At 49.3% G+C, this 13919-nt stretch overlaps 1 protein-coding gene across 11 annotated transcripts in view; it reads left to right on the forward strand.

The window, feature by feature from the left end:
- The window catches only part of PLEC (plectin), a 115235-nt gene that overhangs the window by 53156 nt on the left and 48160 nt on the right, over positions 1-13919 (forward strand). The window contains exon 1 of one of the 11 annotated variants that reach the window (XM_069097063.1): positions 12249-12714. The exons of the other annotated variants lie outside the window; for them this stretch is intronic. Within the exon in view, the coding sequence (XP_068953164.1) occupies positions 12603-12714 (112 nt within the window). The 5' untranslated portion in view covers positions 12249-12602. Of the gene's footprint in view, positions 1-12248; positions 12715-13919 lie in introns of those variants that run through there. 11 annotated transcript variants of the gene reach the window in all.

The following is a 13919-nucleotide window of genomic DNA, read 5'->3' on the forward strand; positions in this document are numbered from 1 at the left end:
TGTACAGTACACACTAGCGATGCTAATAGGGGAGGAGGAGGGGGGTTTTGGGGACTATGAGGCCAGCCTGGGGGGCAGGGGTGGCACAGGGATTTAGAGGGCTTTCTGTGGTTTCTGGCTCAGGTCCCTCAGTGCCAAGATCAGTGCCTTCTCTCCCCATCACATGGTAAATGAGGTGGCCCCAAGCATTTTTACTTGGGGATTGCTACCAGGTGTTCTCTTCAAGCCCATATGTCCGTGGTACGGCCCAGGAGCCAAGCATCTTTGATGTTCTCTGGGTAACCCTTGTGAAAAATGCAGGGTAACCGGTATGTGTCCCTGAGGCAGAGAGGACTAAGTCATCCCCTACAGAGTTTGACACCTCATGGGAGTGGACAGGGCTGAAGCCAAGTGGTGCTCTGTAGCCAAAGGACTGTAGAGTGCTGACCCTCCAGAGAAGTTAGAGGGCCCTCCCCACATTCCTTCCTCCCCTGTGGTGTTGCTTCCCTCACTGTCTCAGCTGTGGGGGTCCTAGGGCAGGAGCAGAGCAATAGAGAAGATACGCCAAAGCACAGATAAATAAATCAGGAGTGGGTCTTGCCCTCTCCAGTACAGTGGAACACCTCACTTGGTTTGGCTGCAGTTTTGTTCATTGGGACCAAGGGACTAGGGTGTTTTTAAGGGTCCAGGATAATCTTTGGATGAAGAAATAACTTGAATTTCTTCTGTCGACTTGTCTACTGAAACATTTGATGTGTAAAGTATTCTCAGAACCAGTTCCCCAACTTAAATTATCCATCTTCTCTGTGACTTTGAGCACCTCTTTCCTATTTCTAGTCCTAGGTTCCCAGGAGGCTGGAATTGGGGTGGGGAGAACGGACTGAGAAGAAAAACTTGGGTTAAGATTTGAGGTCGACCATTGACCCCATCTGTAGCAGACAGGACAAAGGTAGTTTGCTCATCAAATTTGCTTCTCTCCTCATTCTGTAGTGGATAAGGTGGCCCCATATTGTCTCTGAGTTTGGTATTAGAAAAACCTGGGACAGCAAGCTGATCTCACAACAAATCGGGGGTCCAAAGAAGGTCCTGCCAGACTTGAACAATGACCCAAACCTAACAAAATAAAATTAAGTAGGAATCAATGTTAAGTGTGGCACTTGAGTTTAAAAAAATCAGTTGTGAGTAGAGAATAAGGAAGATACTGCAAGTTCTTTGTGAGTCAAAAATGTGAGAAGACAGCCCCCAAAAGCCCCAATGCAGTTTTTTTTCTGTGGAATGGGGTGTGGGGTACAGTCTGGGCCTGTGATTTCATCTGTGGGGAGTTTTCCTGGTATGGAAACCCTCACTGACCCAAATCTTCAGCTCATCTGTAAATTATGGGGATTGTAGATTTAGGGAGTTTCCCAGGGGACACTAGGAGTTCTAAATGACTTGCCCATGCTATGCAGTAACTATGTGGCTGGTATAGTACTTGAACCTAGGTCTTTTGACTGCAGAGCTGGCTTCTTGGTATGATGCCTCTCTAGGTTACAGCAATGGAAGGGGCATCTCGTTTTGAGAGAGGTGATAATTGCACTGTTCTCTCCTGTTCAGACCCATTGGGAGTATTTTGTCTGGTTTTAGTAATGACATTGACACACTAGACTGTGTCCAGAGGAAGGTGACCAGGGTAAAGAGGGCTGGCTAGGTGGCTTAGTAGATAGAGCACTGGGCCCCTGGTGAGGAACATCCGACTTCAGATATCTGGCCTCAGTTGCTTACCCACTGGTTTACTCTGGGCAAGACACTTAGCTTCTCTTTGCCTCAGTTTCCTCATCTGCAAAATGGAGGTCAGACTACCTCCCAGGATTGTTGTGAGGCTCAAGGGAGATGAAGTGTGTCTGGCACATGGTAAGCTCTATATAAATGTTAGCTGTTATTATTTTTGTTACTTGAAACTATGACACAGGAAGATAAATTGTAGGAACTTAGAATGTTTAGCTCCAGATGAGATGCTTAGGTGGGGTAGGGGAGGGGGTATGGAGCCTATAGTAGCATTCTCAGTCAGATATTTGAAGTTTGTCGTTGGAAGAAGGAATAGGTTTATTCTCCTTGGCACTTTTGTCATTCAGTCACTTTCAGTCATGTCCGACTCTCCATGACCCCATTTGGGGTTTTCTTGGCAGAGATACGAGTGGTTTGCTATTTCCTTCTTCAACTCATTTTACAGATGATAAAACTGAGGCAAACAGGTGAAATGACTTGCCCAAGGTCACACAGTTCTTATGTGTCAGAGGCAGGATTTGAACTCTCGTCTTCCTGACTCTAGGCCTGGCACTCTACCCACTGCACCACCCTGCTTAACCGTAGTAGGGAAAATTACCATCAGTGGGTGGGAGTTATAGGGAAGCAGATTTTGACTCTAGAGGAACACCCTACAAATTAGAACTGTCCAGAAATCCGTTAGACTGCCCTGGGAGGGGGGGGGGAGGGAGAAGGAACCATTAGGGAGGGCTGGGTGACCCCTTGATGAAGATGTTGATGGGATCCCTGTCCTAGGAGTTGTTCAGTCTGGATCTTTGAGGCCCTTTCAATGCTGAGGTTTAGTGATTTTCTCATCCTGACATACAGACTTCCAACTCTATATTTTGTAAACTCAGCCGTCTGAGCTCTATGCCTCATTTGTGTTTTGTTAGGTCTTCCTTTAATTATTTAGTTAACTCATATTCTTTAACTTGAACATAGCTTAGTTATTTCAAGAGAAGGTGTTTTTTTCTTTGACTGGGTGAGCTGGAAGAATCTGGGTACCCCAGGGGCCAGGGAGGGAGTGATGGGACCCACCACAAAAAGCCTGATATCCCAGGGATGGGGGAGTCTGTGAGAGGGCGGATCTGCTAGACAATAGTCTTTTAAAATTTTACTGAGGCTCTTTTCTTACTCTGTCACTTTCCGTAACTCCCTCCCATTTCGACCCCCAAGCCCTCCTTAGTAACAAAAAAGTACAGTCAAACAAAACAAATGTTGTTGGTGTCTAAAAATATATGTCTCATTCTACACCAAAATAGTCTTATAGCCATGAGGCTTTAACTGTTATCTGCTTTCCCTCCTTGGGCATTTCTCCCTTTTTAATAGTGTTTATATATATATAATTTTAAAAAATTATTTTTAAATTTTTTAAGTTTTAAAAATTCTGAATTTACAAACACCAGAAAGGAGAGAGAACATTTCCATATACAAAAGAGAACAGAAAGAGACTGTGAAACTGTGAAATCTCTTATTACACACAGCTTGCTTCCTGGGGTGTTTGTTTCTATAGCATGGGGGTGCTCCTAGGATAAGGCTGAAAATGTAGAATGGGGGAAGGGAGTGGGAATTCACTCAAGTTCTGGCACCTGGGATGGCTTCTTGGTGAAGAAATGCCCTTTTAGGTTTGGGAACCATGTCTTCAGTTGAATTAGAGGCCTCTTCACCCACAGTGTTTGATCCTTCAGAGGATCATAAATTTAGACCTGGAAGGAACCTTAGAAACCATTGAACCCCTTTATTTTACAGATGAGGTTAAAGAACTTGCCCACAGCCACCCAGCTAGTAAGTGTTGGGGGCAGGATTTGAAGTCTGGTCTTTCTGACTCGGAGTTCCAAGCACTCCCAACTGAGGGCACAACTATTTTTTTTTTGGGGGGGGTAGATGTAAGAGGTAGGAGGTAGGGCATTTGGAAGCGATAAAATGAGACTCTCTGGCTACGCCATCAGTAAGAACCTTACAGTTCTAAATTCTAAGAGTTTTCTTAATGAGAAGACCAATTTGGGCCCAACTTAAAGAGAATCTGTATAACAATGAGAACTCTCAGAAAATGGGATAGGCAAGTTGGGGAGGCATTCCCCCCCATTCCCCACACCCAACACACACACACATACACACACACATCTCTGGAGGTCTTCGAGTAGGATCTGCATGACAACTTTCTGTTGTCAGGGATACTATAGAATGAATTCCTGCTCATTCAGGGGTTGGATCCGAGGGCCTCTGAGTTTCTCTCCAACTCTGGGACTCTGTGATCTCAAAGTCTGTCTTCCCCACGTAGTACATAGCCTAAAAGTGCTGGTCTGGGTGTTGGAACTTTTTTTCCTTTAGGTCATTGGAAACATGTTGGAGGAATTTAGAAACTTTACTAAGGAATTGAAGGGGAAAGGACATTAAAACAAAATAATGTTCTTAAGCTGAGGATTTCCAGGTTACAACATGAGCTTTCCTGACTGAAAACCGACTAAAAACGCACATACTTTAATTGATACCCACTCCCTTCTTGTGGGGAAGAGTGGGCAGGCTCAATTCTCTCCTGGGATGTAAAGGCAAGGATGAATTTATATTCTGCCTTGTGGGGCTCCTCTCCCTTTTTTTAGCTAGGAAGAAAGAAAGAGGGGAACCTCTAGTTTGTTGAGTTATTTTTTTTAATTGATGAAGATTCCTGAATCCCCAACCTAGGCCAGATAGTGTGGAAGGTGTGTGATGCCAAGTAAGTAATGCCATCTTTGGAGATGGGACCACTGTAAGTAGGAATTTAGCACCTTCAGAAAATTAGGAGACATATCAGTAATCTGAGTGCTAGGCAATGGCAGTGTCTGGGAGGGGTTCTGAGGAGGGAAAGATCAATCCCTTCTGGGGTGGGGTTGGGAAAATTTGAGCTGGGCCTTGAAGGATGTTCCAGGACAGGTGGTGGTGAAAGGTCTTGCATGTAGCTTGGAACCACTGAGGCAGACAAAGATGAGCCTTTGTTTTTTGACCAGTGACTGAGCAAGAGAGGCAACACGGTTTAGTGGGACTTGGGGTCAGAAGGACTTGGATTTAGATCTAGCTTCTTATAACAACTGTGTGCTCCTGGGCAAATCATGAAACTTCTCTGTGCTTCTGTTAACTCCCAGCACTTGAATTTACTAAATCCCATATGGATAGGTTGATTTTGGTTGGTAGAGGGAATACTCTGAGAACATCACAGCTCCTTATTCCCTCAAACAAGAACATTGGCAGAGAGGCAACACAGTATAGCACAGTAGGTGACTTTAAAAGATCAGGAGTAGTCTTACCTCAGGCACATGCTGGCTGTGTGACTGTGATAGTAATGGCAATTAAAGATTCCCCTGTATTGGCTTGGTTTTCAAATTGATTGTATTAAAACCCAGAGCTTGTTAATCCCACCTGTGGGATGGACTTTTTGATGTGAAAAGAAAGTCCTGACTGGGAGGAGCTGGTGACGTAGATTTGGAGAGACAAGAGAGAGGCGGAAGTTCTTTTTGGAAGCAGCACCTCGTGTAGAGGGAGAGACTAAGAGATTGCTGGTGGCCGCTTTGAATTGCCCTGGACTTTTGAGACCTGCCCCCTGAGCTGCCAAGGACTGAGGAGACATGGCTGTTTTGCTGGTACTTTGTCTGTCTGTTTTGATGTTATTTTGCCAGATTTGTCCACTGGTGAAAGACTGTCCTGTTGAAGAAGTCCTGGAACCTGGCATTTGGTTAAGAAGGCCTGAGACTGTCCTGCAGACAGAGAGTGAATACTGTCCACTGGTGAGGGACAGTACTGTTGTTGCAGGGGTCTGGAGACTGTCCGGCAGACAGAATGAATACTGTCCACTGGTGAAGGACAGTGCTGTTGTTGCAGGGGTCTGGGAGCCTTTCTGTTGGTTTAGAAGCCCTGAAGAAGGATTTTCTTGTTGTATGTTTACAGAAATCCTGGGAGAGGGCTTTGCTAATGTGTTCAGGGGTTCTAGGACTGTTCTACAGACAGAGGATAAATTCATGAAGGGACTGGCAATGTATCTTATGGCCTTGCTAAGCCTTGTCTCCCCAGGAACTAAGATTGCTGAGAACTTGCCTCGTGTCAAGATGAAGAAAAGACCTCCATTTGGGTATTAAGTGCTGTGTTTAAACTTGATGTAACTCTGGGGTAGATTCAATTGTGATCCAGGGGTGGGGAACTTTTGACCTTTTTGTGTTCTATGGTTGAGCAAATGAATGTATTTTACTTATGTTTGGAAACTAATCTCCATTTGAGAAGAGGGGCTTTGTGGTGGACTTAATTAAGGTATAGCCTAGGGGTGGAGAAGTATTTGGAACAGAGACTTTGTAATTGATTGAATGATTGGAAAGTCCTGGGGTGGGGTAGGCCTTGGAGATGATTTAATCACACTTAGTAAATGCTGTATTTTGAATGATGTCATGTTTTGATCTTCTCTGTTCTGGGTTTGTTACTGAATAAAATAGAGAGCACCTATGCTGGTATTTTGAACCTGGGAAGTTGCCTTTGCTTGGTATTACATTACAGTGACCTGGGCTGAGTCATTTAACCTTTCTGTGCTCCAAGAAACTCTTTAAGACTGTACATCCTGGTGGGGCAGCCAGGTAGCACAGCAAGTGGGAACACCGGCTCCAGTGTCGGGATGACCTGGAGATCGAATCCCGGGCTCAGACACTTAGCACCCACCCAGAAACACGTGGCCGTGTGACCTTGAGCAAGTTACTTAACCCCAATTGCTTAGGGGCGGCCAGGTGGCTCAGTGAGTAAGATCACTGGCTCCAGTGTCGGGATGACCTGGAGATCGAATCCCAGGCTCAGACACTCAGCACCACACCCAGAAATAACTGGCTGTGTAACCTTGAGCAAGTTACTTAACCCCGATTACTTAAAAAAAAGACTGTACATCCTGGGGCAGGTAGGTGGCTCAGTGAATAGAGCACCTGGAGTCAGGAGGACCTGAGTTCCAATGTGACCTTAGACACTTAACACTAGCCTTGTGATCTTGGGCAAGTCACTTAATCCCAATTGCCCAGACTTCCCCCCTCCAGAAAGAAAAAAAGACTGTACATCCATCTAGCTGCGTGACCTTGAGCAAGTCACTTAACCCCAATTGCCCTCCCTTCCCCCCTTCAAAAAGACAAAAAAAAAAACCCCCAAAACAACACTGTACGTCTGCCCTGGTGGAGATAGTTTTTCCTCTCTGTAACTCCCCATGTGAACTGGATTTTTAATAAGTACGTTAGTGTAACACTATGCTATAGATGGCCCCAGAGGCCCTTGATCAGTGAGAATGGGGCATGCATGTCCTATCATAAAGCAAGTAATATTTGTGACCAGCTTGGGAAGATCAAGGGAGGAAAGCTAGTGAATGGAGGCAGGGTGGGGTGGGGTGGGGGGTGATGCCGTGGAGGGGATCTGACCCCTCTCGCCTCTCTCTGATGGCTGCTTGTTGAGGATAGGGGTGGGTTTTGTGGAGGTTGATCCCTCGTCCCTAAGCAGGGCACGAGGATGATGGAAGGCCTGGGGAGCGGGCTTTCTGCTCCGCTGGAGTCCCTGATGTTCCAGAGCTCATCCCTTCTGCCATTGGCCTGGCTCAGCCTGCTCTCCAGCCTAGTCGGAGAGCCTGCCAGCATGTTCCAGGGGCTCTCCCTCCTGACCTTCTCTCCTCTGCTTCTTCTAAGTTCCCATCTCTCTCTTCAGGTTCCTCTTCTAGTCTCGTCTCATGCCTCTGTTTCCCTGTCTGTGACATCCTCCTCCCCTTATCTCCTGCCTCTCTCTTCCATCTGCTTTCCTTTCTGGCTTCTGCTTTGAAGAGAGGAGCTCTCTGGGAGGGGGTGCCTTTTCTCCATCCCTTCTTGCGTCCCTTCTTCCCTTCTATGCCTTGGACTCATTTGATCTCACCTGCTGTCACCTGTGGGGCTCTGGTGCCCCCCTCTGGTTGATGCTCGTAATAGCTGGGACCAAGCTTCATCCAGAGATCAGGATCTACTGAGAGGCAGTTTGGTCCAGTGGCCCTGGGCTGTGGAGTCAGGGAACCTGGGTTCATCCCCAACCTCTGACGTTTTCTACTTGTGACTTTGGACAAGTCCCTTCTCTCAGGGACTCACTTGCCTCATTTGTAAAATGAGGGTTGGGGATCAGGGGGATGATTAGTTTGCCAACCACGACCCCTCAGGCTCCCTCCTGTTCCAGATCTATGAGATTCCAACCTGCTAGTCCTGAAAAGGTCACGATTTGGGGGGGTTAGCTCTATGGTCATGACTAGGAGGTCACTTTCTGGCCCCCTCCTTGTTTGGGGGGAATGGAGGAGAGTCCTGGGCTTGAGTCTTTGGGGCTTTAGCAGGGATGGGATGGATATGGATCTATTTCTGGGTCTGGTGACACACGGGTGCATCATACAGCCCTACAGCTGGATCTCATCAGTCCAGATGTGCCAGGGAATGGAAAATACTTGTGGTTCTGAGGCGGTTGCATTCTTTTCTGTGGCTGGCTCCGTGTAGGGCTTGGGGGTTGGGGTAGAGCAGAGGCTCTATTTAATATATCCCTGGATGCCAAAGCTGGCTAGCTTGGGGTTTCAGGCCTTGAAGCTGCAGCCAGGATTCCCCCAGTACCCATTTTCCCCCTGGCGATTACATCCTTTCTTCTTCCCCTGCCTGTTTTGCCCTTGCCCTCCCCAGACCAGCAATAGGCTCTCTTGAGGCCCCTGCTGTCTGGAGTCCTGGTCAGCACAAAATGTCCCTGCCCAGGTTGGAGGCTGGGAAGGACCTCATCAGGCTTTCCATCTCTATCCCTTTGTCCCTTTGCTGGCCTGTTATCTGGAAGAGCCCCACCCAAAAAGCAAACACAGCCCCTCCAGTCCCTCCCCTTAGCTCACAGGTGCGGTTTCCTTCCCTACTGACTCACTGGTACTTCCCCACAGACCCCCTCCTCTCTGCACATAGCTCTTCCCCCTCCTCCCCCTTCCCTACTGGGCTCTGACTCACTGGCACTCTGCCCTGGCTGGCTCATCTCTAGCCCTTCTCCTGGGCCCCTCTGTGTAGGGAAGCCCTCTGTGAGTCACCACTGCCCTCCCCCAAGCCACACTTTCTCCCCCAGCTCTTCTCGCCTTTGGCCTCTGACACTCTTTGTGGTAGCTGGGGCCTGGCTGCTAAGTGGGTAGATGAGGCATTCTTGCTCGGACAAGGTGCCTACTCAAGGCAGGTATCTGAACCCTATATATCTGGGCCCAGAAATCAGCTGGGGAAGAAAAGAGGGAAAGGCCCTTGACCCCAGGAAGTGCCCTGTGGCCACCTCATCCCCAGCCTCCAGATGCTCCCTGGGGTATGTAGAGGGGGTGGAGAATGGGGGATCACATAGCAATGTAGCACAGGCTTCTGCAGCCCCTCTGGGTGGGAAGGGGCAAGGTCCTTGATCCCAGGCAGAACTGGGGCAAAAGAACACAGACACAAATACATTCCTGGAGCTGAATTATGTAGAAGGCCTGCCAGGAAGTGGGGAGAAGGCATAACCGTGATCTTTTCTTGGGGTTCTTACTATCATCTGGAACTGAGGACCAGAGGAGAGACTCTTAGTTGACTTCCCTCTTGCCCCAGGTATCATGGAAGTTAACCTGCCTCAGTAGGTCCTCGGGGGGGGGGGGGGAATTCTGACCCAGGACCAGGGTCTGGGACTGAGGTACTTGTCATCTGAGAAAGAGGCATTTTCTGCCTTTGAGTTCTATTCCCCAAATGTATACATTTGGGAATCTAGGAAGGTTTGGGGCATTTGGATGATTTGAAGTAGCATTGCTACCTATGTGCCTTGGGCAAATCACCCTTCCTGGGCTTCAGTTTGCTCTTCTATAAAATGAGGTAGTTGAACAAGGGCATAGGTTCCCAGAGTGGGCAATACTGTCCCCTGGGGGGAGCCGGAATAATCCACAAGTCTGAAATGATGCAAATTTAAAACAGCAACAACAAACCATTAAAGGGTTAAAGAAAGTAGATTTCCAGGGGGGCATGAGTAATTTTTTTTTAAAAGGGGGCAGTCAGCCACATAAGTTTGGGAACCTCTGGACTAGGTAATGACCTCTGAGTTCTATTTGGCTCTGTCTCTGAACTTATTACTTGCCTCTCTGTGCATGTTACAACTTTCCCAGAAGAATATAGATTCCCCGAGGCCAGGGATTGTTCAGTTTTCTTTCTTCCTTCCTTCCTCCCTTCTTTCTTTCTTTCTTTCTTTCTCTCTTCCTTTCTTTCTTTCCTTTCTCCTTCCTTCCTTCCTTTTTTCGTATCACTAGCACCAAGTACAGTGACTTGCACATAATAGCCACCTTGAGGTTGAGATGAAATGGGTTGGAGTTGCCTAATGTAGACACAAGCCATGGAGAGGGAGGGGCAGAGCTGAAAGCAGGGGAGCTTACTGAATTTCTGGATTTCTTTCTTTTTTTTTTTTGAGGGCAGTTGGGGTTAAGTGACTTGCCCAAGGTCACACAGCTAGTTTTTATGTTAAGTGTCTGAGGCCAGATTTGAATTCAGGTCTTCCTGACTCCAGGGCCAGTGCTCTATTCACTGCTCCACCTAGCCGTCCCATGGATTTCTGGATTTCTAACTGGAGCTGGAGGTGGGCAGAGATAATGGCTGGAAAGGTAGACATCAAGAATTGGGGAGAGGAATCAGAAGAGACCTGAGTGTCTATAGATAGTATTAGTAATAACAACAACAATAATAATAGTCTTAAGGTTTTCAAAGCACTTTACAGATATTATTTTATTCTCACAACAACCCTGGGAGGTAGGTGCTCTTATGACCCCCATTTTACAGAGAAAGAAACTGAGGTAGAGGTTAAGGAGGGACAGCCACTTTTAGTAGAACAAAAAGAATTCATTTTAAATAATAGGGAAGGAGGTTTGTCTGCTAGAAGGAATGGGAGCTGAGAATTGACTTTGCCTTCTGTAAGATACCAGGACCTGAAATGGAGGCAGAGTGGAATGCAGGGTTTTGTATTGATTTTCTGTCACTGGCAAATAGGGTTTCAGCCAGGCAGCTTACACTGAGCCTTATACTTACTGCTTTGTAAAAAAAAAAAAAAAAAGCCTGGCTATGATAGAGACAGGGCAAGAGGACCTAATTTGGGTACCCTTGGATAGCTCCCTGCCTCATTGTGTATGAGGATCTAGGCTTGGCTGGAATTGGGGATTTCAGTTAAAGAACAGTAAGACATAAGACTGCTTAGGCAGGATGGGACCAAAAGGTGACCTTGAAGTTTAGTCTAAACAATGCAGACATGATTCTGTAGGCCTTACCTGTAGGGCACCGCTGACCAGAGGTCTCTGTGAGCAGGGGTGACATTCAGGCAGAGATGTTACCTCATTAAAAAGATGATACGGCCTTGTTGAAAGGACCCACGGGCCCAGTCTGGTGAAGAGAAACCAGTGAGAATGCTGTTGTAATAACCAAGCCAGCTATGAAGGAATGATAACAAATCAGCTCATATTTTTCCGCCCATTTGAGTCTGGCAAAGCCATTTTGCTGAATTTTTCCCTCAAAACAGCTCTATGAGGTGGTTGCTGTTATTATCACCTGTGTTTTACAGAGGAGACAATTGAGGCTTAGAGAGCTAGGTGATTTGGCTAGTGTGAAGGTGGAATTCGAATCCAGGGCCTTCTTGACTCCCTACTCCAGTGCCCTGTCCATTAAGCCCCCTGCCTCCTTTAATGCCTTTTCCACATCTTGACAGAGCTTTGCTCTTTGGGGACTTTCAGTTCTGAAATAAGTGTTGGGTTGGAATTCAGACCTGGAGTAGGACCTATAGACTGCCATCCTCCCTTGTGACTCATTGTGGGGCTGTTTCTAAGCATTTACTCACCCTGTACTTAGACATTATCAAATTTTAGTATTGGTAATGAGAGGTGGTGGAAATGGTTATAGACTTTGGAGCTTGAACAACATGATGGGGGCCCCAAGGAGGCATAGAAATGGGGCCAGTTCCAAAACCAAACACTGCCTGGTAGTTCTGGTCCTTGTCTAGTTTGGGCTCCCCCGGGTAACATAGGGGCTGCCTGTCCCTGGTGGGCTCTGGGCCTATTGAAGGGGAGAGGACCATCCTGGGCTTGGGGTTTCTCTGGTCCAGTTCAATAAATAGGAAGGGGCTTGCAGATCAGATGGCTGCCAGGATAGAGGGGTATGTGGTGTGGGTCTCCCCTGTGGCTTGCCAGGCCATGGGGGCCTCCCTGCAGCCCTGGATAATGATGGCTGGGCTTTGGACAGGAGAGGAAATGGTTAATGCTTGCCATCTCTGCCTGCCTGCCCTCCCGTGCAGTGGCTTGGCTTGGCCTTCCCCGGTCTGTGGTAGTGGTTAGGAAACTATATGGTGGTTTCCTGTTTCTGGCTAGCAAGCAGTGCCTTACTATGTGCAGACCCAGAGAGAGGAGTTCCCGCCTCCTGGGGGCCTGCCCCGCCCCACCCCGCCCAACCCAGCCGGACCCAGCCTGGGGCACACCTAGTCCTGGGAGCAGCCCCATACCTCTGGGTGGGAGGGAGGCAGGGGGCTGGGCCAGCCTAGGAAGAAAGAGGAGGAGCAGGCAGCAGGACCAGCAGCCCCACTGGTGCTAGCAGCAGCAGCAGCAGCAGCTCTGCGAGTGGAGCTGGAGCCTGGGGAGTGGCCACACTAACTTCTGTACTTTAGTGTTAGGGCAGGCAGAGGAAGTGCTTGCTGTTGCTTCGTAGCCCAGCCCAGTGCCCACTGCCAGCCTCCTTCCTCCCTTGGTCAGTGGGATCCTGGTGGGTTGGTCGGGTGGGAGCCCTGCAGACCAGGCAAGGCCAGGAGCCCCATCCAGAGCCTGTCTCCCCTCGGCTCCCCTGGGCAAGGGGACCATGTCGCGGCAGAGACTGAAGAGCCAGGAGCCCCAGAACCCTGTCCAGAAGAGGACCAACTCTGAGGACAACCTCTACTTGGCTGTCCTCAGGGCTTCAGAGGGCAAGAAAGGTAGTGAGACCTACTGCCCCTTCCTGGGGGCGAGTCTGCGGGCGGCTGGCTGCTGCAGGCGGAGGGGTGGAGGGAGGCGGGAAAGGGAGCCCCGCTCGGGGGCTGTCCCAGGTGAGATCGTCTGCTGGGGGCCCAGTTGGCTTTGGGGAGCTGCTGGGGGGGCTAGAAATGCTTATGCAGCTCTGGTGATGAATTTCTTAAAACCTCTGGGGGCTCTGACACCAAGGGGACTTGATCGGGGGGGTCTGGAGAGCTGGTCCACTCACCTTGGGCACTGACACTCTGGAGACATGGGAGCCTTGTAGATTCTGCGGAGCAGGGGGGCCCTTGGGGCTGAGCAGGGAAAGGGTAAAGCTGCTGAGTTGTGGTCAGTGGCTGGCTGAAGGCCCTGGGCTGCCCATTCGGAATGGGCTCAGTGCCACCAGAGAGCCCCAGGGTTCAGTAGAAGTGGTGGGCATGGGCACACTTGCCTCTCTCACCCTGGCCAGGTGTGTGTCTGTGTATGGGGGGAGGGGGTCCTAAGAACCTGCTTGGCCCTAGGCCAGCACCTCATATCAGGGCAGGTGGGCCTCCAGAGGCCCTGGCATAGGGAAATGGGGCCAGCCGGGCTAGGGGTGGCCTGACATGAATAGTGTGTATGGGGGGTGACTATGGCTCAGGCAGGTGAAGGTGGACACCGCTGATTTCACTGGGGGAAGGCACTAGGCCCTCCCTCTGTGCCGCCCGCCCCTCTTCCATCTCTCCCGGGGGGGGGGGGGGGGGGGGGGCTGGGGGGGAGCAAACTTTGGGGCCTGGCTCTACCGTCCTCACTAAGCCGATTTGGGGCTCTTTGGCTCTTTCTTCACTGTCTCATGCTATTACCCCCCCAACCCAAACCCCCACCCCCCACTCCCGGCTGTGTTTTTATGCCTGTTGTTGTGGTGGGAATGGGATAAGAGAAGGGAGAAAGAGTAAAAGCTTCTGGGTGGGTTCCTCACTGGGGAATGTGGGTGGGGAAAAGGGGAGGTCCTCACTCTGGACCTGGGCTCCTCCCCCCTGCCTCCGGCCTGGCTTAGCCCCTCTCCCCTGTTGGAACCTGGACCTTCACCTCCTCCCCCTCCTTTCTTCTCTTACTGCCCAGAGTGAGGGAGCTGGCAGTCTGGTGTGTTGGTGTCTGCGTGTGTGTGTGTGTGTGTGTGTGTGTGTGTGTGTGTGTGTGTGTGTGT

This window comes from Petaurus breviceps, unplaced genomic scaffold (assembly GCF_028583685.1).
Source record: "Petaurus breviceps papuanus isolate PSGF00001 unplaced genomic scaffold, PetGlider_PUasm1.0 350, whole genome shotgun sequence".
Taxonomy (NCBI): domain Eukaryota; kingdom Metazoa; phylum Chordata; class Mammalia; order Diprotodontia; family Petauridae; genus Petaurus; species Petaurus breviceps.